Genomic DNA, 24,124 nt, shown 5'->3' with positions numbered 1-24,124 from the left:
CAGGGAGTCGCTAACTGGGTCTCTCCAGCACCCGGGGTGCCTCATAGTGGGGTGTTTGCTGTCATCAAGCCCTGGTGCCTCAACTGCCACCCCCATGTCTCTGCTCCGGGGGGGCAGATGTCTGGGGAGCCCCCTGACCTCGCGTGGGTGGACAGGGGCCCGGGCACTCCGGGACAGCCATAGCCCTGCTGCTGGGTGTTCTCCTGGGACCTGAGGGGTGGGTGGCTTGGGGTACCTGGGGGCTGGCGTGGCCACCTCCTCTCTGTGCCTCCCCACAGCACCTAAGGGCGACAGCACCTTCTGGGGGGGTGGCCCCCTCCCTCTGCTTCCCCCCATCAGGCTCCCCGAGTGGTTTCCTGGAATGCCAAGCCGGGCTTCCTGTGGCCAGGTCGTCGTCGTTGTCGTGGTCGTGGTTGTTGTTGTTGGTGGTGGTGGTGATATTGTTGGTGTCGGTAGTAGTAGTGGTGTTGTTGTTGTTGGTGGTGGTGGTGGTGTTGGTGTTGGTGGTGGTGTTGGTGGTGGTGGTGGTGGTGTTGGTGTTGGTGGTGGTGTTGGTGGTGGTGTTGGTGGTGGTGGTGGTGGTCGTGACCTGCTTTTCCCTCCGAGCGCGTTCTCAGAGGTCTGTGCGTGGGGAGGCAGCCGCGGGGCAGGCGGCAGGACGGGCCGGGGCCCACGGAGGTGGCCGGAGGGACAGGGTCCCACCCATGGTTCCCAGATGGGGACGGAGGCCCGAGGCGGCCGAGGTCACGCAGGAGCGCCCCGACGTTGCAGCCGCAGGTGGGAGTCCACGGGTGTCCCGGGGCCCAGCAGGTCCCAGGAGGCGAGCCGGGCCTGAGGAGCAGGAGGGGCGAGGCGGCGGGGACGGCGGGGGGGGACGGGGGTGGGGGGCGCCGGGTGGGAGGCGGCGGGCCGGGCCTCCCAGGCCTGGGGGCGCTGGGCTGCGCCGAGCTGGGCGCCCTCCCGGAGACCCATGGGCTCCACGCGGGGGGCCAGGCCGGGCGGGCGGCTGCTGGGGCGGCTGCTGGGGCGCCGGCGGGGCGAGGCCGGCCTCCTCAGGTTCCTTTCTGACCTTCCCATCTAGTTACCCGAGAGCGAGCGAGCGAGGTCACGAGGGGGCAGGGGAGACGCAGCAGCAGCCCCCCCCCCCCCAAGCAGGGCCCGGGGTCACGACCTGGGCCGAGGCCCACCTTCACTACTGGGCCCCAGGAGCCCCTCAGCCCTCTGAACACGGGGACAGTGGGTGCTGGGCGACCTGCCGGCCCGGGGGCAGCGGTGGTGGCCTGACAGCTGGTGGCAGGACCGGGCCGGGCGGAGGCACAGCAACTGGGGGCGGCTCCTGATTCCCGGCTTCAGCAGGGCGGGCAGGGGCCTGTAGAGTGAGTCCTGGTAGGAGGGGGACAAAATGAATCCACTTCTAAGAGTCACAGTGTCTGTCACCTGATGCTCACTGCTCCCAGACAATCCTTTTTTCTTTTTTAAAGTTTTGTGGGTTTTTTTTTTTGTTGTTTTTTGTTTTTTTTTTAATTTAAGTGATCTCAGGGCACCTGGGTAGCTTCGTGGGTCAAGCTTGGACTCTTGATCTCAGCTCAGGTCTCGACCTCCGGGTCATGAGTTCAAGCCCGACCCTGGGCCCTGTGCCGGGTGTGGAGCCTACTTAACAACAACCCCCCCCAAAACAGCAAAACAAACATTTAAGTCATCTCTCCGCCCAGATTGCGCGTCACACTCCTCTGACTGAGCCAACCAGGCGCCTCTCCAAGTCCTCTCTTACCAGCTTTTCAACTTCCTATTGCTTCCTTATTACCTGTCTTTAGTGAAGTTCTTCCAAAGACAACAAACTCCCCCACCAAAATCTTTCCTCCGGTCCTCCCCAATTTTCCTCTCTCCTTTGCACCCTCAAGCATTTGAGCCATCTTCACTCTGGTCTCCACTTCCTCACCCCAGGCCATCCTCTCCTGGGGTAATCTGGCTTCCTCCTCTCATTCTTCTGAAATTCTGCTCCCCAAGGATACCCATGACTTTGGAAGCATCTTCCTCAGGATCCCCTTCAAGTGGTCTCTAAAAATGATTGGGTGGAAGGAATTAAAAAAAAAAAAGCAACAGAAAACTATTAGAAAGTAGATTTCAATTTATCTTAACTGTTAATATTAAAATTTTTTGTTTTCTTTCCTTTTTAGATTTTATTTATTTGAGAGAGAGAACAAGAGAGATCATGAGTGGGGGTTGGGGGAGAGGGAGAAGCAGTGAGCTGGAAGCCCAACGTGGGGCTGGATCCCAGGACCCTGGGGTCATGACCTGAGCGGAAGGCAGCCACTTAACCAACGGAGCCACCCAGGTGCCTCTAATTCTTTTGTTTTCTTTTTTCTTAAAGATTTATTTTTATTTATTCATGAGACACACACACACACACAGGCAGAGATGCAGGCAGAGGGAGAAGCAGGCTCCATGCAGGGAGCCCAACGTGGGACTCGATCCCGGGTCTCCAGGATCACGCCCTGGGCTGAAGTCGGCGCTAAACTGCTGAGCCCCCCGGGCTGCCCCTAATTCTTTTGTTTTCTAACATACATAATATTTAGATACATGCTTGTATATAATGTATAACTAAGCATGACTAAAATACATGTATGTAATTTATGTCATGACACGTCATGACAAACATGTAATAGTGTATATGCTAAGGACTCTACGGAGGGGGTACACTTGAGATTCTTGAAGCCCGCTGGTTTGCAGGGTCAAGCTCCGACCCTTTATTACGGCCCTCAAGGCTGTTTTGCCTCGGTTGATTTTATAGCTTCTCCCCTTCCTCTTCGTTCTTCTTCTTTTTTTTTTTTAAGGTTTTATTTATTTATTCATGAGAGACACAGAGAGGGAGAGAGCGGCAGAGACCCAGGCAGAGGGAGAAGCAGGCTCCCTGCAGGGAGCCCGACGTGGGACTCGATCCCAGGTCTCCAGGATCATGCCCTGGGCCAAAGGCAGGCGCCAAACCACTGAGCCACCCAGGTGTCCCCCTCTTCGCTCTTCGTATCATGTACTGTGCTTTCACTATAATCAGCTGCTGCACATCTTTCAGTTGTACCAAAACATCACATTTTAGTTCAAAGTATTTTGCAGCAAGTAAATGTTCAATCAATTCTGTTAAACCTCTCAGTAGCGTTACTGTCGTCAGCTTTGAGACTTCCCTCCTCGACTGCTCTCAAGGGCACTGTCCTGGGTTTTCTCCAGCTTTGACTAATCCTTCCTCATTGGCTACTTCTATACTCATTCTGGAGATACTTTTGATTGATAAAGATTCTATAGGTGCTTAGGGAGCCCCTGTGAATACGTTGTGGGGACCGTGGTGAACAAGTAGAAGAGGTCATTACCCCAGAGCTCAGTCTCTAGCCCTTTCCTCTCATTTCCCGGTCTCTCCGTAGCTCTGACTTTCCTTCCGTTTGTCTGTCTCTTCCTGCTTGTTGAATACTCCTCCCTGCAAATACTCGTATCCCCGAGTCTGAACTCAGGGCTCCCCTCGCCTCTCCTTCCCAGGCCTCCACACTCAGTTTCATTCTCCCTCGCATTGGCTCCTTTCTACTTGTATTCCTAGCGATACTACTCAGCTGTTTTTTTGTTTTTTTTTTTTTAAGATTTTATTTATTTATTTGAGAGAGAGACAGAGATTCTCAAGCAGACACCATGCTCAGTACAGAGCCTGATGTGGGGGTTGATCCCATGACCCTGAGATCAAGACTGGAGCTGAAATCAAGAGTCAGGTGCTTAACCGACTGAGCCCCCAGGTGCCCCCCCAGGGCGTGATTAGAATCTCTTGAGGCAGTTTTCTAACTGCTCTTCCTGATTTGAGTCCAGCCAAGGTGCCCTTCATCCTAGGCCTTGCCTAACCCATTATTTTACAAATTATTGCCACCTTTGCTCTTGAAAGGGTGGGAGGGGAAGGGGTTGAGGACAATTTGAGGTCTTTTTTTTTTTTTTAAGATTTTGTTTATTCGAGAGAGAAAGAGAAAGAGAGAGAGAGAGAGAGAGAGAGAGAGAGAGGCAGAGACACAGGCAGAGGGAGAAGCAGGCTCCATGCAGGGAGCCAGATGCCGGACTCAACCCCCGGGGTCTCCAGGATCACACCCTGGCCCGAAGGCGGCGGTAAAGCCCTGAGCCAAGGTCTATTTTTTATAGGGCATTTGGACCACTTCACCCAGCAAATTTTAGGGACTCCTCAAAAACCGTTTGGCCTGGGGTTGAGGGTTTAACTTAATGTTTCACTCCTGCCCTATTCCACGAAAACTTGACTTGTGCTCATTATCTCTAGAAGACAATGGAACCATTTCTGGGCTTCCCTAGGCCCTCCCTTAGCTGTCCTTCAGTCCAACTGTCCTCTGTTTGTTATTAATACACATTGCTTTGTTCTCTCTTCCATATCTGACTTTTGGGTGAGGGGGCGGGAGCGGGGGGGGGCGGGGGGGGCACCTGGGTGGCTCAGTTGGCTGAGCGTCTGCCTTGGGCTCAGGTCACGGTCCCAGGGTCCCGGGATCCAGCCCCGCCATCGTGGGGCTCCCTGCTCAGTGGGGAGCCTGCTTCTCCCTCGGCCACTCCCCGGCTTGTACTGTCAAGTAAGTAAATAAAATCTTTGGAAAAATAAAATCTGTCTTTTCCGTGCAAAGACTCTGTGGACAGAAATTAACCTTAGGCTTCCTGCAGCCTGAGGTGAAGTCTACTGTGCCCTAAGCCCCGTTCTGCTTTACGGACACGCTGGTTTTCTTCACAAGCCGAGAGATGCAGACTTGTGACACCTCCATTTTATAGAAGAGGTCACATAATTTGCCCAAGGCCACACGAGAGGCAGAAGTCGTCCAGTGTGACCTCCGGTTTAGGTCCAGACCGTGGGTTTCCTTCAGCCCTGGCTGCCTGGGTCCAGGGGGGCGTGAAGCGCACAGCGGACCCCAGTCCCACCTCCAGGGACCGAGAACCCCGTCTGCACCTCAGAAAGAGGCAGGTTCCCTGTGGAGGATAAGCCTCAACAGATATTTATTGTGTGGAACATTCCCCTCCCACAGGAATTTTTCTCGGCTGTTGGTGATCTCCCACAGCGCCCGGGGTTTGAACTAAGCACTTTGGCACCTAATTGTCCATTGTCTTGTGTTACTGTTTCTAGAGTCTTTGCCTAATGGCAGAGACTTTTTCTTCTCAAGTCCAGTCTAGTCCCACTGGCCGGTGTGCACAGGAGCTTCCTGGGCCTTCGCAGCAAGACCTTCCTGATCTCCCCGCCCGAGATAAGCAGTGGCGCCCAAACCTAACCACCTTTTGCGGTTTTGTTCAAAAGTGCAGCCTTGTCATTACCGTGGAGGGGCGGGACCCGGGAACCTGCATTCTTACCGCCACATTCCTAGGCTATCTCCGGTGCATCTGTCTCCATCCCGGCCTGCGAGGGCTGCCCCACTTAGGCAGGATTATTTCCCGGTATAACGATTTTTCCAACGCTGCACACAGCTGAGGAATTAGAAGCTGGGCCTCTTTTGTTTCTGGATCCACCACTTGGCAGGTGTAATAACATCCTGACAGGCGGCTTGCCACAGGTGCATGCGTGCCACGTGCACCCCGCCGGTACCATCCCCCTTGGGCCCGGGCGCCCCAGAGCCCTCCGCCCGGGATCACCACCCCTGCCCTCTTCCAAATCCTCCGACCCACCCGACCCTCCCCTTCCCCCCACGTCAGCCCCTCCCTGCACCCCTGCCCGGCCCCCTTCCCTCCCCCACCTCCTCTCTGGGCGCCCCCCCCCGACTCCTCCCACCTCCGAACATTTTTTTTTTTTTTTGTTCCTGGCTAAGAGTTTTCCCCGTCGAGATTGGGTTGGGGGGGGTGGGGCCGGCCGGCCGGGAGGACGCGCTGCCATTCATCGGAGTTCCTACCGAATGGGCATACTTTTTTTCCCATCTGAGGAAACCCTTGTTTTCTACCAGAGAAATGGGCAGAGGCCTCTCTCTGGAACTTGGCTGGAGGGATGTCACCCTCCCGGGGAGCCCCACTGTCTGCAAATATCCCAGAGCAGGCCCAGCCTGCCGTGTTCCTTTGTTGGGACAGAAAGGGAATGGAATCCTACCAGTAGGTGAAAAGGGCTGGAGAGAACACCAGGGACGGGCCCACCCTTCTCCCTACAAAGGCCTTAACGCTAAAGGGATTGGGGTGGGGGCGGGGGGAAGGAAAAAAAAAACCACCAACAAAGAGTTCAAGATAGCAGTTCCCAGCTTTTTCAAATATGAAGCATTTTTTAACCAATCCATTTTTTAATTTTTAAATCCTTGACATTACAGAACTAAACTGAAATTTATTAACATTCCACTCTTAACATTTCTTATCGACAAACAGAAATAAAATCCATGAGCCAAAAACCCAAAACAAAACTAAAAACAGGGAAAAGCTTATAAAACTAAATATGGATCCCAGCGTTAACAGCTGAACAGAGAAATGTGATTTCTTTTTTTTTCCTTTTTTAAATTCTTAGCAGATGATAAAGTCGTGTAGAAACTGAAACACTTACAAATTATTTAAAACCTGGAATCACTGACCAGAAATTACACAGTTGGATCATGGGAAAACAGCAGAAAGGGGTTGGGGGGGGGCGGGTGGGGTGGTGGTGGTGGTGGTGGTTTGTAAGCGGACCTACACCGTTCTAGCTGCACCCCATGCCCTTCTCGGAGGAGAGCCTGGCATTGATTAGATACTGGGCCAGACTAATACTGGCAGCAGAACCAGTGATAGTAACCTGCCTACCAGAGGAGCCTTCCACCGGGTTGGCAATTTTGATCTGGGCCCCGGACATCTGGCGGATCTCATTAATGTTGGCGCCCTGGCGCCCGATTATGCAGCCAATTAAGTTATTTGGAATGGTGAGTTCATGGGTGGTTTGGGTGGACGCATCCAAACTTGCCCAATAGCCTTTCACCTCGGGAGAGCTGGAGTCAATTCCGGCGAATCCCGTCCCGCCGTGCATCATGGCAAAGTGAGACTGTTGTCTTGCCACCTGGTTCAGCTTGGCCAGGTCGAGCGGAGAGATGGTGTGTTGTCCTTGGATCGAGTAGGCGTCCAGGGGCGGCCCCTCCAGGTCGTGGGTGGCGTGCGGGTAGCCGGCCGCGTCGCCGCAGCGGTCTTGGCCGCCCGCGCAGATGACCGGCGAGCTGGCCGGCATGGGCTGGTACGGGATGGTCATGACTCTCCCCTGCGGGGACTGGGAGAGCGTCTCGAGCATGACCAGGCAGATCTGCTTGACACACTCGGTGACCGACTGCGGCACGCCCGCGATGGTGATGGCCCGCTCGGTCGAGTTGGGCAGCATATCCCCCGCCACCTGCACCTGGGCGCCCGTGCTCTCGCGGATCTCCTTGATCTTGCAGCCGCCCTTGCCGATGAGCGAGCCGCACTGCGTGGCCGGCACCACGAGCCGCAGGGTGACCGGGGGCCTGCTGGCCGCCGTGCTGTTGGTCATGGAGCTGTTGATGTCTTCCTCCAGCTTGTCGATGATCATGGCGAAGGCCTTGAAGATGGCATTGGTCGGGCCCGTCAGGGTGATGATCCGCTCGGGGCAGTTGCCCTCCGAGATGTTGATCCGCGCGCCGCTCTCCTCGCGGATCCTCTTCACCGACTCCCCTTTCTTCCCGATGATGCTCCCCACTTCCTTCCCGTGCATGAGCAGCCGAATGGTGAGAGTCACGTTGAGTCCGCTCTCAGTCACTCCGGCATCCATGGCGAGCGGCGGGCGGCGTTCGGGGGAGTTGGGCTCGTTACGTGGTCAAGGCTCGGCGGCGGCGGCGGCGGGGGGAGGGGGCCGTAGGCCCGGAACGGCCGGCGCGAGGCGAGCGGGGGCCGCGGGGGCGAGCGGGCGCGGGCGGGAGGCCGCGGCGTCGTCCGGGGGCGGGCGGCGGCGGCGGCGGGGGCGAGCGGGGCCGGGAGCGGCGGGCGGGCGGGTGGGCGAGGGCGCGGCGGTGGCGACTCCGGCGGCAGCCTCGGCGGTCTGGGCGGGGCGGGAAGCCCGCTTTCAACCCCGCGTACCCTCTGACCCCGGAAGTGCTTGCCGCGCAGGACCCCTCGAAAAAAAAGCGAGGACCCGTCTTTTCTAGGTCACGAGGTTGCGCCGCCCTCCGCGCGCCCGCGCTCGGGCCCGCCCCCCGGGCCGCCGCCGCCGCCGCCGCCGCCGCCGCCGCCGCGCGCTGCCGGGAGGGCCCGCGGGCGGGCGGGGGGCGGGGGGCGGGCGCCGCGAGCCCGGCGAGGCCGCGACACCGACATGTGGGTGGCGGGCGCGGGCGGCGCCGGCGCGCGCCGGGACGGGGTCAGTGTGCTCAACGGGGGCGACACGTCACTTTCCCGCCTCGGGAAGGGCGTCCGGAGCGGAGCGACACGGGCAGCCCCGGCGGCCACTGCAGGCGCCGCCGGGACGCCGCGGGTTTAAAACGTGCGCGTGAGGCGGCCAGCGCGCCTGCGCCGGGGTGTGGGGCGGCGGGCGGGGCGGCCGCGCTCTTCCGGGGGGGAGGGGCGGCCGGGCGAGGCCTGCGGCGCGGGCGCGGGCGCGGGCGCGCGCGGGCGGGCACGTGGGGCCTCGGTCTCCGCAGCGCGGGCGCCCCCCCCCCCCCCCGCGCCCAGCGGCCGCGGAGGGCCCCGCCGACCCCCGCCCGAGGGTTCTGGGGACTGTGGAGCCGCGGCCGGGAGGGGGGCGGCGGGAGGGAAGAAGAGGAGAAAAAAAAACAACAAAAAAACAGCCACCGCCGGCATGGCGTCCATTTACATAATGCTTTGTTTGCATTTTGCAAGTTCCTTGCGGCCGAGCCTGCGGAAACCCCGCCTCCCGGGGTCCCTTCGGTCGTGGCGGCCTCGTCAGACCCTGAAGACAATGGCCGCACGTGGGGCCGCGCCGGGCGGTGCGGAGGGCCCTGCCCGCGACGCTCCCCTCGGGGCGGCCCCGCCATCTTGGAAGGCCTTCCCCGCCCGCCCGCCCGCCCGCGCGCGCCCCTCTCGCGGAGGGAAGGCGGCGCGGCGGCCCGTGTGCGTTCGCCGCCGTCCCCCCGCCGCCGCCTCGGCCGAGCCGCACCGGGCGGCGCCCAGGCAGACGAGCGCGGCGCGGCGCGGCGGGGGCCTCGGGGCCGGCGGCCAACGTGGCGCCCTCCTCCCCCCCCACCGCGGCGTGGCCGCCATGTTTCCAGAACACAAAATGGCGGCACGTGGCCTGGATTCGTCGCCGCCGCGAGGGGGGGCGGGGAGCGCTCCCGGGCGCGCCGCCCGCCCTGCTGCGGCCCCGGCGGCCGGGTCGTAGCGCGTGTCCCCCACTCGCTTAGGTGGAGGCGTGTGCGGGCCTGGCGCCCAGGCCTCGTGCGTGTTCCGCCCCCACGCGGGGGGGGGGGGGGCGGCGCGGGGACAAGGGCGCCCAGGCTCCGAGGCCGCGGAACGGGCCGCACAGACGGGCCGCAGCGAATAAAATAGGAGAAAAGCGCGTTTCCACGGGGCCCCGGGCCCGATGGCTGGCGGGCCTCAGTTTCCCCGCAGGCGGGGCGGGGCGGGCCGTGGGGAGGGCGCGAGGCGCCAGCCGCACGCACGCGGGCTCCGTTTTCACGCGCGTCTGACGTAGCTGTTGTCTCTGCCGCTCTCCCCACAGACGGAGCCCCCAGGCCCGAGAGACCGAGGCCCGGAGCGCAGGCCGCCGCCGCCGCCGCCGCCGCCGCCGGGAGCACGTGCGCAGCCTCGGTCGCTGGGCCGGGCGGCGACGCCGAGGTGAGGTGAGCTCCGCGGGGGAGCTCCCGGTGCGCCCCGCCGCCCCCGCCCCCGCCCCCGCCCCGTGAGACGCTGGGACCCCCCCCGGGCGCCAGGCCTCCGCTGCCTTCCCCTGACGGAGCGCGTGAGGCCTGTGAGGCCTGTGAGGCCCTCGGTTTAGCCCAACGACGTGCAGGCGCCCCAGGAGCCTGTGCCCGGTGCCCGCCCTCCGGCTGCTGCCCGCGGCGTCGTTCCCGAGCGGCCGCCGGCCCCCGGGTGCGGTTCTACAGACGGCCCTGTAGGTGCGTACACGGCAGCCCCCCGCCACCGCGCCGCGGCCTTCCTCAGCCCGGCGCCGCTGGGAGCTTCACTTCACGTTAGCTCAGGGGCCCTGGTATTTCCTTATTTTTTTTTTTTTAAGATTTTACTTGTTTATTCATGAGAGACACACAGAGAGAGGCAGAGACACGGGCAGAGGGAGAAGCAGGCTCCACGCACGGAGCCCGACGTGGGACTCGATCCTGAGACCCCGGGGTCACGCCCTCGGCCAAAGGCCGACGCTCAACTGTTGAGCCACCCGGGCGCCCCTGATACTTTCTTATTTTAAATATTTTAAGTCATCTCTACGCCCTGCGTGGGGCTTCAATTCAGAACCCCCAAATCGAGAGTTGCACACTCGGTCAACTGAGCCAGCTGCATGCCCCAACATTTTTTTTTTCTTTTCCCCAACAGTTTTATTTTTATTTTTTTTAAGAATTAAAAAAATTAAAAAAAAAAAGAATTAAAAAAATTTTTTTTTCATTTATTCATGATAGGCATATAGAGAGAGAGGCAGAGACACAGGCAGAGTAGAAGCAGGCTCCATGCAGGGAGCCCGACGCAGGACTCGATCCCGGGACCCCAGGATCCCGCCCTGGGCCAAAGGCAGGTGCCAAACCGCTGAGCCACCCAGGGATCCCCCTCCCCAACAGTTTTAAAAGCAAACCACCATAAGCTGCATTTTACAAAATAAATCACATGCACAAGTACATAACACAGGAACAAAATGTTTGCAAAACAATACTTAGCGCAGTGTACTCTGGCAATTTCTGTGCTTCAATGCGAAATAAAAAGGCGCATCAAAACTAAAATGATGAAAAACCCATTATTAGGTTGTGACCCAAATGAGTAATGTGCACATTTAGTCCTTACAAAGACCTCTGAGATGGGAGATGGGAGTGATGTTCGTCTCCATTTTCAGAGATACACAGAGGTGAAGGATTTTGTCTAAGGCACAGTTACGAAGTAGTAAAAGGATTTGAATCTAGGCAGCCTGAATTCAGAGTCTGTATATTTACTACTGTGCAAGATGTAGTCTACGGAGGGTCATCTTGTAGGGGAGACAGAATTGTTGAGGGAATTGGAATTATTAGTAAAAAACTCAGGAGACAACAAGAAAAATTGTATGTAATTAAGAATTATAGCCGGCTTCAAAATACTCTGGTCCTCTAAATCTGCCACACATTTATTTTCCCTAAAGAAAATTGGATACATTGGGTCTTTCTTCCCAAGACTGCCTATTTTAAACCTTTTTTGTTTGAAAATTTCCATTAATTTTTTCTTATCTGAGTAATTCTAGGATCTTATCTTCAATCTCAATACAGACTTTTGCTTCCCAGCTCTCAGCCTCGGTCCCATACCCCCCTGAGTCCTGAGTCCTGCAGCCCTCTCTGTCCCCCATAGGCCACATTTAGCTGTTGATTCAATTGTAATGTGTGTTATATAGGCTACGGGTGCTGTGGGTGACCCGGAAGTCTGGTAAAGAGGCCATTGGCCTTGGGGGTGTGTGGCTCCAGCTCTGCCAGTGTCTAGCTTTGAGAGGGTTATAACCCAGTTCAAGGCGGCTGTGGGGTTCCCATCTGTAAAACAAGGGATTGAGTCTGTCTTCTAATTCTGTCTGGGGAGTAAGTAATATTTGATGATTTTGGTTCTTTGTCTTGGGGGTGGAGGGGGGGGAGGATTATGTAAACGTTTTACTCACTTACGGTAAATTCTCCACTCCCTTCCTCAGACCTGCGCTATCTTGTGGATGTTTGAATTCAACACCACCCATTTTACAGATGAAGCCACTGAGATACAGAACAATTGACTAAGTAGTCGCTGCCCCTCCTCTGGAGTCTCATGCATGACTCTGCTTTTCCCATTGAATGACTGCATGTAGTTAAGGATTTTAATGAGGTTGTGAAGGTGAGTCAGGCCTAGACTTTGGAAATTGAACCACAGGATTTATATTCCTTTCAGAGGAAGGGTTTTTGTTTACTTTGACTTTACATTGGCACGTTATGTGAAATATCTTGAAGTGACTTCACATTATTTACTTAATCATCATAAACAGCTTTGCCAGGAAAGTATTATTATGCCCACTTTATGGAAGAGCCATCTGTGGATCGAAGAGTGAAGGGATTTGCCCAAGTTACACAGCTTGTCGGTACCTGAGCTGGATCTTCTGACTTCTGGTTGTGTCTTGTTCTTCCTGGCCTCTGGCGCTCTGACATATAGAATACTTCTATTTTTAACTCAAAAAGCTTTTAATCCAGGCTTAATTTTTCTGTCTTGGAGCATCCAGGCCACTTAGGTTAGGTTTCTGATTTTTTTTTGGTTTAAGAAAATCTCTTTTCTCTTTTTCTCTAATGTTTACATTTATGGATTTGGAAGTGGTAGGAATTATTCCTCTGGAAACTCTGGAGGCAGGGACCACATTTTCTCCCCCTAATCTACCTGGTCCAGCAAGTATACTAGAGCTTTTGAAATTTGCCCTACCAACAAGCAGCATTTTTTTCAAAACCCGTTTAGGCTTAGCGTTTCATTTTTCTTTTGTTTGAAATTATAGTAAGTTGAGAGGGCCTTGACTGTCACTTTCTGGGTTACTGCAGAGGACAGCCTAAGGTACATATGTGTGTGTGTGTGTATATATGTATAATATGTGCATATTTTAAGTGATGTTTACCAGCTTATTTTTAAATTACTACTTGTCTTTTTTCTCTATAAGATTTTATTTATCTTTTTGAGAGAGAGCATGAGTGGTGGGGAGGAGCAGAGGGAGACAGAGAAGCAGAAGCAGACTTCTCACTGAGCGAGGACCCCAATCAGGGATCAGTCCTAGGACCCTGAGCTCATGACCTGAGCCAAAGGCAGACTCTCTCTTTTTTTTTTTTTTTTTTTAAGATTTTATTTATTCATAGAGACACACAGAGAGGCAGGGACACAGGCAGAGGGAGAAGCAGGCTCCATGTAGGGAGCCTGACGTGAGACTTGATCCAGGGTCTCCAGGATCACACCCTGGGCTGCAGGCGGCGCTAAACCGCTGCGCCACCAGAGCTGCCCCAAAGGCAGATTCTTAATGGACTGAGCCACTCAGGTGCCCTATTACTTGTGGGTGGTTTTTTTTTTTTTTTTAAAGATTTTATTTATTTATTCATAGAGACACAGTGAGAGAGAGAGGCAGAGACACAGGCAGAGGGAGGAGCAGGCTCCATGCAGGGAGCCCGACGCGGGACTCGATCCAGGGTCTCCAGGATCACGCCCTGAGCTGCAGGCAGCGCTAAACCGCTGCGCCACCGGGGCTGCCCTTTTTTTTTTTTTTTTTAAGATTTATTTATTTTAGAGAGCCCATGCACAAGAGAGAGGCAGGGGGAGGGGCAGAGAGAGAGGGAGAGAGAATCTTAAGCAGACCCTGTGCTGAGCACAGAGTGCAGCTTAGGGTTCAATCTTAGGATCCTGAGATCACAACCTGAGCCAAAACTAAGAATCATACACTTAACCTACTGAGCCGCCCAGGTGCTCCTAACCTAAGTAATATTTCCTACCCATTTTGTGGTTAGTAACGAGAGTAGTAATAATAATCTTATATGCTGAAGACCTTGTGCTGCTGTTAGGGGGTTATTACTGGGTTCCTCAGAAATATAAAATACATTGGTGTGCCTTACAGAAGTTTCTGGGAGATACAGCAACATTCTTTTTTTTTTTTAAATATTTTTAAATTTTATTTATTCATGAAAGATAGAGAGAGAGAGAGAGGCAGAAGCAGGCTCCACATGGAGCCCGACGTGGGACTCGATCCTGGGTCTCCAGGATCAGGCCCTGGGCTGAAGGCGGTGCTAAACTGCTGAGCCACCCGGGCTGCCCTACAGCAACATTCCTGTCCTAAGTTCTCCTAGTTGGAGAAAGTAATCCCAATGGATTCCCCAGGGTTACTCTGACTGAAATAAAGCACGAAGGAAGGGAGTGCAGAGAAAAGTTAAAGGGAAAATAACAAGAGTGCTAATGCAAAGTATAGAAAATGGAAGGAAAAAAGGTAAAAAAAGGAAAAACAGGGATCCCTGGGTGGCGCAGCGGTTTAGCGCCTGCCTTTGGCCCAGGGCGTGATCCTGGAGACCCTGGATCGAATCCCACGTCGGGCTCCCGGTGCATGGAGCGTGCTTCTCCCTCTGCCTATGTCTCTGCCTCTCTCTGTGTGACTATCATAAATAAAAATTTAAAAAAAAAAAAAAAAAAAAGGAAAGGAAAAACAAAGGACCAGGGAAGAGGAGAACACAGGATCCATGGAAGGGATGTGAAGAAAACCATTCAGAGGTCCATTTGGCCCTCATGTAGTGTGGGAAGCAGAGGCTGCTGTCTTGCACCAAGAAAGAACAGCTGGTAGGAGGACTCCTGAGCACCACGTCTCTTTTTTATTCTCTCTTTCCAATATCAGATAGGGGAAATTTCTTTGTTTCTGCTATGGCTGGCAATGTAATTAGATGCCAGTAATTTTTTATTTATTTGACAGAGCACGCACAAGCAAGGGGAGCAGCAGGCAGAGGGAGAAGCAGAAGCAGTAGCGGTCTCCCCTCTGTGCAGAAAGCCCCACATAGGGCTCGATTCCAGGATCCTAGGATCATGACCCAAGCCGAAGGCAGATGCTCAAATGACTGAGTCACCTGGGTGCCCCAGATGCCAGTAATTTTAATATTGGTCTCCTTGAATTTAATTGGTTTATCAAGGAAAATGTGCTACAAAAATCACATAAAGTATTCCGGGTCAAATTTTACGTTAGCAAATACTTTTTTCTTATTTTTTTTATTTTTTTACATCGACTGTATTCCCAGCATGGGGCTTGAATCCAGGAGCCTGAGATCAAGAGTCCCATGCTCTACCATCCTAGCCAGTTGCACACCGCAGTCAGCAAATACTTACTGATTGCTTGATATGTCCCAAACACGAAGGATGCAAAAATGACTTGAGATCTGTCCTCGCTTGCAAATGTTTATGATCTGGAGAAGGACAGTGATAAGTAAACAGATTTGCGGTACAGTACATTGAAGTATTAGAATATGAGTAAGCAGAAGATGCTGTGGGCTCCGAAGAGGATCCTGATTCAGCTTTGGGGGGAATCCAGAAAGGCTACCTAGGGAAGTTGGCATTCAGGCTGTCCCAAGTTGGCACATTGCAAGGTGGAGGGCAGAAAAGGGTAACTTGGAAGCAAAGGCTCACAGTCCATTCAGACGTTGAAGGTATTTCAGAAAGGCCTGATCCAGTTTTTGGTGATTCTTGTTCTACTGTTTCAGAAGTGTACGTTATTGAGACTTGATTATGCTTACTAGAGAACAGAAAGTTCAAGTCTTATTTTGTAGCAGTAATTCTCATTTAAAGATAAAGACATCAGAAATTGTACTTCCAGATAGAGATTCTTTTTTTTTTTTTTTTAAGATTTTATTTATTTATTCATGAGAGAGGGGGGTGGGCAGAGACACAGGTGGAGGGAGAAGCAGGCGCCATGCAGGGAGCCCGACTGGGAATCGATTCCGGTTCTCCAGGATCATGCCCGGGCTGAAGGTGGCGCTAAACCGCTGAGCCACCGGGGCTGCCCCAGATAGAGATTCTAAGGAGAAAATGTAAATAAAGCAGTTTTTGAATCAGCAAAGGAAAGAAAGGGTAGGAAATAGCATATCCCTAGAGAGAATGGGCAGTGGGGAGGGATGGGGTGTGTGTGGGGGGAGAGAGACAGAGAAGCCGACTCCCTGCTGAGCAGGAAGCCCAAAATGGCTTGATCCCAGGACCCTGAGATCATGACCCAGTGGAAGTCAGATGCTGAAGTGTTGGAGGTGCCCAGGCCCCCCCCTCCTGGTATATCCCTTTAGTATCCAAGTTTTGGATGTGATTGTGTTCTGCTTTGATTTCAAAGAGGGGTGCGTGTGGAAATTTAGGGTCATCCTCGGTAGGATGTTTGAGTAAAGAGGGAAAGGAGTTCAAGAATAATTGCTACTTTATAGCAGAACAAAAGAAATACATTTAGATGGAGCATTTCTCTGATCCCACCCACTGAGCGCTAGCAAGACTTGGTTGGGAACTTTGTTTTCAGAGACACAATGAATTCAACCAGACAAAGCATTTGTTCAGCATTATTTGCTGTGTAAAATCTGTTGTGTCCGGATTAAGCACATTGATTTTTGGTTTTTGTTTTTTGAGACGCGGTTAGAGTTGCATTAAATAAAAACCTATGTGTATTCATTGGACAATACTGGGATTTTACCTGGATTAAAAAGAAAAGAAGTACTTTGCGTGGAGTAGGGAAGAACGTGCTTAGAAAATAGCACACAGGTTCAGTGGTCATTCCTCAGTCATGTTGACCTTTCCGTGGCACCTGACACTCCCTCCTTGCACTTTAGTTTCATCTGGGTTCCAAGATGCCACTCCCCTGCTTCTCCCCCTGCCTCACTGGCCCCTCCTTGTCAACCCCATCCTCCCCTTTCAGGCTGAGTTCTCCTTATCTCCTTAGTCTCTAATGGTGGAGTATTCTGATCATCCCTTCTCTGTTTATGCTCATTCCCTGGATGATCTCTTTCAAGACTTTAAACACCATTTGTATCCTGACAACTCTCAAGTGTATATTATTAGCGTGGATATCTTCCCCCTGAATTCAAGACTCCTATCCAGCTGCCTACAGAATATCCTCTCCACTTGGTTACTTAATAGCTTCCTAAGCCAAACCATATTCATCAAATTAATTCTGAAACTTCTCTCAAATGGCTACCTCTGGGAGCTCCTGATTGGCTCAGGTGATTGAGCATCTGGACACTTCTCATCCCCTCCCCTGCTTCTTTTGGTGTAGACTTCTAAATGGTCTTCCTCGGTCTAGTCTGAACAGTGACCAGGGTGATCCAATTACGTGTGTATCAAACCATACCACTCCTCTGTTGAAAACTGGGTCCCACCCATGTTAAGAATTAAAGTCCTGGGACGCCTGGGTGGCTCAGCGTGACCCCAGAGGCCGGGGATCGAGTCCCACATTGGACTCTCTGCATGGAGCCTGCTTCTCCCTCTGCCTGTGTCTCTGCCTCTCTCTGTATCTCTCATGAATAAATAAATAAAATCTTAAAATGTTAAAGTCCTTCAGTGGTCTAGGAGGCTACACAGGATCTTCAGCAGCACCTCTCGCTGCTGTTCTGACCTCACCTAGTACTTTTCCCTGATGCTCTGGACGCGTTAGTCTCCTTGCAGTTGCTCCAACCTGCCAAACCTTGGACTTCCATAGTTGTATTCTTTCCCTGGAAGGCTTCTTCCAGCCACCAGTGTGGCCTCCTGCCTTACCTCCTCCGGGTTTCTGCTGTGTCATCTAGTTTGTGAAGCATTTCTTGACCATCTTCTTTAAAGTAAAAGCCATCTCCTGCTCTCTGCTTTCACTCTTCCCTTTCTCTACTTTTTTTTTTCTCCACAGAACTAAACACTGTTTAATGTATTCATTCATTATTTTTATATTTATTGTGGGATGGCTGCTATGTGCCAGGCATTGTTCTAGACTTTCTCTTATTTATAGTTTGCTTATTATTGGTCACTGGAATGTAAATTTCACGATGGCTAGGGCTTTGTTTTGTTTGTTGCTATATCACTATTTCCTAGAATAGTGCCTAGCACATGGGAATTGAATGAATATGTTTTTCAAATTTTAAATAAAAATGTATTGAGTGTATAGAGGGTGTACCAAATAATGAGGGAAAGATCTATATGAGTAACGTTGTTTCTGCCTTCAAGTAGCTCAGTCTAAAAAATGTTTATTTTGACCTGAATAGTGCTGTGTTAACAGGTAAGGTGATACATCATGTTGGAATTGGAGAGGTTGGGATGCCCAGGTGGCTCAGTGGTTGAGTGTCTGCCTTTGGCCCAGGGCGTGATCCTGGGGTCCCAGGATCTAGTCCCACATCGGGCTCCCCACAGGAAACCTGCTTCTCCCTCTGCTTGTGTCTCTGCCTCTCTCTGTGTGTCTCTCATGAATAAATAAATAAAATCTTAAAAAAAAAAAAAAGGAATTGGGGAGGTAAAGACTGGTTTACAAGAGTATGGATCTCTTCAGAGATGAAGTCCTACTTTGTCAGGCTTATTGATAATTTGTATTGTTTCTTGGAGGGCAGGATTGCTGATAGCTTACTGCATTACTGCTTTTTGGGTTACAGTTTGTGTTTGATCGTGTCTTATTAGAGTAGGAGTTTCTTTAAAATCCTGGTGTCAGTCTTGGTTCACTTAGATATCTTCTAGGAACCCTCTATCATAGCCACTTCTTCTCTGGATAAGTGAAGGAGTTTACTATCTCTACTTTTCTCCATATCTGAAAGTTCTTTTCTAGAAACCCTGGTCATCCATGTATAACTGGTTATAAACCTCTCAGAAGGGCAGCCCCAGTGGCGCAGCGGTTTGGCGCCGCCTGCAGCCCAGGGCGTGATCCTGGAGACCCTGGATCGAGTCCCACGAGTCCCACGAGTCCCACGTCGAGCTCTCTGCATGGTGCCTGCTTCTCCCTCTGCCTGTGTCTCTGCCTCTTTCTCTCTCTGCATCTCTATGAATAAATAAATAAAAATCTAAAAAAATAAAAATAAAAATAAATAAACCTCTCAGAACCTCAGGTTCTACACTTGTCAAATGGCGATAATGATGAATGACCTCTATCTCCTTGTGAGGATTGAATGAGTAAATAAAGCCTGATTTTGGGAATGGGGGGGTGAAAAGGGGAAAGATAGAGGATAATTTCTTTTGGGGATGTTGGGCAGATGGAGAAAGAGAATCTCAAGCAGACCATGCCCAGCACGGAGCCTGACATGCGACTTGATCCCGCAACCCTGAGATCGTGACCTGAACCCAAATCAGGGGTTGACCACTTAACCAGCTGAGCCACCCAGGCACCCCAAGGACAGTTTCTTTTTTGTAGCAAATAGTATATATTTCTATTTCGAAAAAAAAAGTTTTTTAAAGATTTATGTGTTTGAGAGAGAAAGAGCAGGAGAGTGTGTGTGTGGGGAGGACAGAGAGAATCTCAAGCAAACCCCCTGCCGAGCGTGGGGCCCAGTAGGGGTCTCGATTCCATGACCCTGAGAGATCAGGACCTGAGCTAAAATCAAAAGTTGGACGTTCAACCAACTGAGCTACCCAGGCGCCCCTTGAAAAAAATTTTTATCAAGTGTAGGTTTCTGTTCTAGTGAAAGTAGTGAAGCTTTATTTTATTTTTTTTAATTTTGTTTATTTTTAAAAGATTTTATTTATTCATGAGATACACAGAGAGGGAGAGACACAGGCAGAGGGAGAAGCAGGCTTCCTGTGGGGAACCTGATGTGAGACTTGATCCCAGGACTCCTGGATCATGACCTGAGCCAAAGGCAGATGCTCAACCACTGAGCCCCCCAGGTGCCCCTGAAAATTTTATTTTTAAAAACAAAAAGGGGGGAATCCCTGGGTGGCTCAGTGATTTGGCACCTGCCTTCAGGCCAGGGCCTGATCCTAGGGTTCCGAGGTTGAGTCCCATGTTGGGCTCCCTGCATGGAGCCTGCTTCTTTCTCTGCCTATGTCTCTGCTTCTCTCTCTCTGTGTCTGTCATGAATAAATAAATAAAATCTTAAAACAAAAACGTTAATATATTATTTTTTATAGAGTAGGAGGTTTTGTTTTGTTTTTGGTACACAAAGGTGATTTCATTTTTTATTTTATTTATTTATTTATTTATTTATTTATTTATTTATTTATTTATTTTTCAAAGGTGATTTTATTAAAGCATGCGGCAGGACCCACGGGCAGAAAGAGCTGCTTTAGAGTAGGAGGTTTATAGATAAGATTTCCTTGTCTTTCTACCCAGATACATAACGCCTGTATTATGAGAGCAGGGAGATACTAGAACCCCACCCTTGGCTGCCCAGTGAGATGGTGTCTAGGTACAGGCAGATAACCATTTCCTTTTAGGTGAAGTTGGAACTCAGAAAGTAGTATTTGAATAGGCTCAAAGGGATGGATGATGAGAATAACAGCAATAATAGTAATGGCTAATTGAAGAACCAGGCACTTTATGTAGATTGTCTTATTTTAACAGCATAGCAACCATAGGCTGGGGCTATGAGGAGGAGAACAGTGAAGGAGCATCGACTCTGAGGTCAGACATCCTGTCCTGACGTCTCAGCTTTGTCACTAACTAGATGTATGGCCTTGAATTAGAAAAAACTTTTTCCTCCTTTGTAAAATGAGGGTGGTAATAGTACCTGCCTCACGAGGTTGTGACAATTCAATGATGCAAGCCATGTAAAGTGCTTAGCATAGTGCTTGGCACATAGAGTGTGCTCACCAAATGTCACCGTTATAATAATTAAAATAGATGGAGAAACAGAGGCTTAGAAAGAGGTAAAATATGCCTAAGTGAAGTAGCAAATGAATGACAGGACAGTAATTGGCTCCTGGGCAGGCAAACTCCAGGGCTCTTGTTTCTTTTTTCTTTTTCTTTTTCTTTCTTTTTCTTTTTCTTTTTCTTTTTCTCCTTCCTTCCTTCCTTCCTTCCTTCCTTCCTTCCTTCCTTCCTTCCTTCCTTCCTTCCTTCCTTCCCTTTCTTTCTTCTCTTCCTTTCCTTTCCTTTCCTTTCCTTTCCTTTCCTTTCCTTTCCTTTCCTTTCCTTTCCTTTCTTTTTTCTTTTCTCTTTTCTTTTCTTTTTTCTTCTTTTCTTTTCTTTTCTTTTTTCTTTTTTCAAATAGGCTCCACACCCAACATGGGGCTTGAACTTACTATCCTGAGATCAAGAGTTGCATGGTCTGACGGCTGAGCCACCCAGGCACTCCAGCTAGCACCCGTGTTTCCTGCCGTTATACTGTACCACCATCATGGATTGAAGGGAAGAGACTGGACATGAACTGCATTTTGTCCAACTTGTGGTGAGCATAGATCTGAAGGTCACATGAGTTCAGACCTACATGAGCTTGTATTTGTGATCTGATGCATCATATCACCATAGCACATACTGGTTATTCTTTGAGGTAATTCTTCCCTAGATCCAAAGAAATGAAAGAATGATGAGTCAGTTATGGTCGTCTTCTGAGGGGTTGAGTGTTCCCTGGCTGGGGCCAGGAAATGGAGCTGAATAAACACCTGAATCGTACTGTACTGTTTTTGGACCTAAATAGGAGCTTGTCCTATCTCTTTTGTTACTATGATTGTCTTTCCTAATACAACTGATAATGATAAGAAGCAGAGCAGTGTATACATTGAGCACTTTATGTGCAGTGCATTGACATGGGTTATCTCATCTATTCCTTGATGTAACCTTGTAAGGTAGTCACTCCCATCCCCATTTTATAGAAACAAAGAGTTTGGGAAACATGCTTAAACTCACATAGTGATGGGATTTGAATATGCAATCTGGCTCTCGAGTCCAATTTTTAACCTCTACACTCTACTGTTTTATTCTTTTCTTACCTATGTAAAGTACATAGTATGGGGCAGATGGCTTAGTAGGGCCAGTCCTATTTTTCCCATCTGAAAAAGGGAAGATTTTGACTACTGGGCTAGAAAAAAGGAGGCCTGTGTCTTTTTTTTTTTTTTTTTTTTTTTTTTTTATGATAGTCACAGAGAGAGAGAGAGAGAGGCAGAGACACAGGCAGAGCGAGAAGCAGGCTCCATGCACTGGGAGCCCGACGTGGGATTCGATCCCGGGTCTCCAGGATCGCGCCCTGGGCCAAAGGCAAGCGCCAAACCGCTGCACCACCAGGGATCCCAGGAGGCCTGTGTCTTAACCTTATGACCAACCTGTCACATCCAGGACTTCACTTTTCTTAGCCTTATTGTCCTCCTTCGTTAAACAGAAGGGTCACTCCAGAGGGTCTTTGAGATCCCACCTAACTCATTGACCATTTGAAGTGAGGAGATTAATACCTGCTCAGCTCCTTGATTTTGGAGCCACTGTATTTGTGAGGTTTTAGGGAGCCTTCTTTGTGCCTGGGAGGATGCCAGATTTCAGGACAGAGAATACCGCCTTCCTGAAGAAGGTAGGTCTGGGCTCTTTTTTGAGACTGGTTGCCTAGGGAACCTAGCCTCTGGCCAGCAACAGTCAGGAATGCTTTGGTTGAGAGTTGGGTACAGATAACTAAAACAAGCAGCACATTTAGGTTTCACTTTCCCCCTTCCCCCCTCCCCAAGCTACCCTTTACAAGCTCCCAGTTTTCTATACTTTCTGTATGTTAGTACTTTGTTAAGAAGTTTGTTATTTAATCTTCATAGTAATCTTATAACTACTATTCTAAATTTACAGATAATGAAAGTGAGGCAAATAGAGTTAAATAATTTGTCTATAGTTACTCAAGTGGAAAGTGGTATCCAACCTACTGTGTTGTACTGCCTGGTTGGAACTTAAAAAAGCAGAAGGAGGACTCTCTATTAGTGATGTTTGTTTTGTTTTTGTTTTATTTAGAATGATAGACTCTTGGAATTAGAAAGGGTCTTTGAGGTAATAGTCAATCTCCTAGGATGCCTGGGGGGCTCAGTGGTGGAGCCTCTGCCTTCGGCTCAGGGCATGACCCTGGGGTCCTGGGATGGAGTCCCGCATTGGGCTTCCTGTGGGGAGACTTTCTCTGCCTGTGTCTCTGCCTCTCTCTGTGTTTCATGAATAAATAAAATCTTAAAAAAAAAAAAATCAATCTCCTTGTCTTTTGTCTGCTATCCAGTTATAGGAGAGCTTTCCATCATCCCCCTAACGGGTGATCACCAAGTTCTTTTTGAATGCCTACATTGCTGGGGAGCTCATCACTTCTTGAGGAATCCCATTATATGTTGAATAGCTCCCTTTGGTAAGATATTCTTTCTTTCTTTTTTTTTTTTTTTAAAGATTTATTTATTTACTTACTTATTTAGAGAGAGAGAGAGAGAGAGAGAGAGAGAGAGGAGCAGAGACACAGGAGGAGGGAGAAGCAGGCTCCATCCCAAGAGCCCGATGTGGGACTCGATCCCGGGACTCCAGGATTGCGCCCTGGGCCAAAGGCAGGCGCTAAACTGCTGAGCCACCCAGGGATCCCCTATTTCTTGTTTTGAATTGAAATCTAAGTGAGATGACTTCTCATCACCTTTAGGCCTGTCCTCTGGAACCATACAGGATAAATATAATCCATTTTCCACATGCCAATCTTATGAATGTTTGAACACAGTCTTCCTATTTATAAGACATATTTTCAGGTTTCTCATAGCATCTAAACTTGCTTTCAGTTTGAATTGGTCGGCACAAAAAACAATCTGCTTTTTACTGCTTTGCAAGTGCAGCCTTGCAACAAATCTATGCTTCACTTACGGTTAGTCACAACTATGAGCCCCTCTCACATCTTTGGGGAATGAGTGGATAGTGAGCTAAGTCTCTGCAGTTGTGTATGAGCCTGGAGGGTCTGCAGTCTTGTAATCTCTAGGACGTTAGCCTGTTGCCGGTACACGCTGTCAGAGCTCACAAAATGGCTGGAAGTTTATCCGGGCATTTGACAAAACTGCATTTACTTCATCAGGCCACTAGGTGATGAGCAACTCACGAACCCAGACTTGGAGGGACGGAGTGTGTGTATAGGACAGTTTCTGTTTATGCTTGGAAAGGCAGTCAGAAGTCATCTGATACAGCTTCATTAAAAGATCTTTTTTGGGGGAGGGAAAATATGTTTTGTGCACACTTGTCTTTCCCAGCTTTACTCCAGTTTTATTTAAAAAAAATTTTAAAGATTTTATTTATTTATTCATGAGAGACAGAGGCAGAGGCAGAGACACAGGCAGAGGGAGAAGCAGGCTCCATACAGGGAGCCTGGCATGGGACTTGATCCCGGGTCTCCAGGATCACACCCTGGGCTGAAGGTGGCGCTAAACTGCTGAGCCACCTGGGTTGCCCTGCTCCAGTTTTAAATATTAATTTGAATAGGTTGCTTCTTTCTCTGAGTGATTTCCTTAGATAAGGGGCATGGATGGTCCAGTTGTGTGTGTGTGTGTGAGAGAGAGAATGTATATGTATGTTCATATATATGTATTTTGTAAGAATTTATTTTTTATTTTTTTTGTTCAAGATTTTATTTATCCATTTTGGAGAGAGAGAGACAAGCAGAGCATGGAGCCCAAAGTAGGGCTT

At 50.6% G+C, this 24,124-nt stretch overlaps 2 protein-coding genes and 1 long non-coding RNA gene across 3 annotated transcripts in view; 2 read left to right on the top strand and 1 right to left on the bottom strand.

The window, feature by feature from the left end:
- Nucleotides 1–6,210: 6,210 nt before the first annotated feature.
- On the bottom strand, nt 6,211–7,924 carry PCBP1 (poly(rC) binding protein 1). Its single transcript, XM_025470718.3, has one exon. It carries the CDS (start codon nt 7,724–7,726, stop codon nt 6,656–6,658), a length of 1,071 nt encoding a protein of 356 aa, XP_025326503.1. The 5' UTR covers nt 7,727–7,924; the 3' UTR covers nt 6,211–6,655.
- A 339-nt stretch (nt 7,925–8,263) lies between these two features.
- LOC125752139 (basic proline-rich protein-like) overlaps nt 8,264–24,124 on the top strand; it is a 30,722-nt gene continuing 14,861 nt past the window's right edge. The window contains exons 1-3 of the mRNA XM_049115078.1: nt 8,264–8,418; nt 8,589–9,342; nt 9,626–9,741. Coding sequence (XP_048971035.1) covers nt 8,264–8,418; nt 8,589–9,342; nt 9,626–9,741 — 1,025 coding nt within the window. The remainder of the gene's footprint in view (nt 8,419–8,588; nt 9,343–9,625; nt 9,742–24,124) is intronic.
- Nucleotides 10,656–22,675, top strand: LOC112675463 (uncharacterized). The gene is made up of 3 exons (XR_004802976.2): nt 10,656–11,946; nt 20,736–20,912; nt 21,601–22,675. It is a non-coding gene; the product is annotated as an uncharacterized LOC112675463 (long non-coding RNA).

This window comes from Canis lupus, chromosome 10, assembly GCF_003254725.2.
Source record: "Canis lupus dingo isolate Sandy chromosome 10, ASM325472v2, whole genome shotgun sequence".
Classification (NCBI taxonomy): Eukaryota; Metazoa; Chordata; class Mammalia; order Carnivora; family Canidae; genus Canis; species Canis lupus.
This window is presented reverse-complemented; position numbering and strand designations above follow the sequence as displayed.

Coding starts and splice junctions, on each gene's coding strand:
- PCBP1 (XM_025470718.3), bottom strand. CDS start 7,726: ATGGATGCCGGAGTGACTGAGAGCGGACTCAACGTGACTCTCACCATT.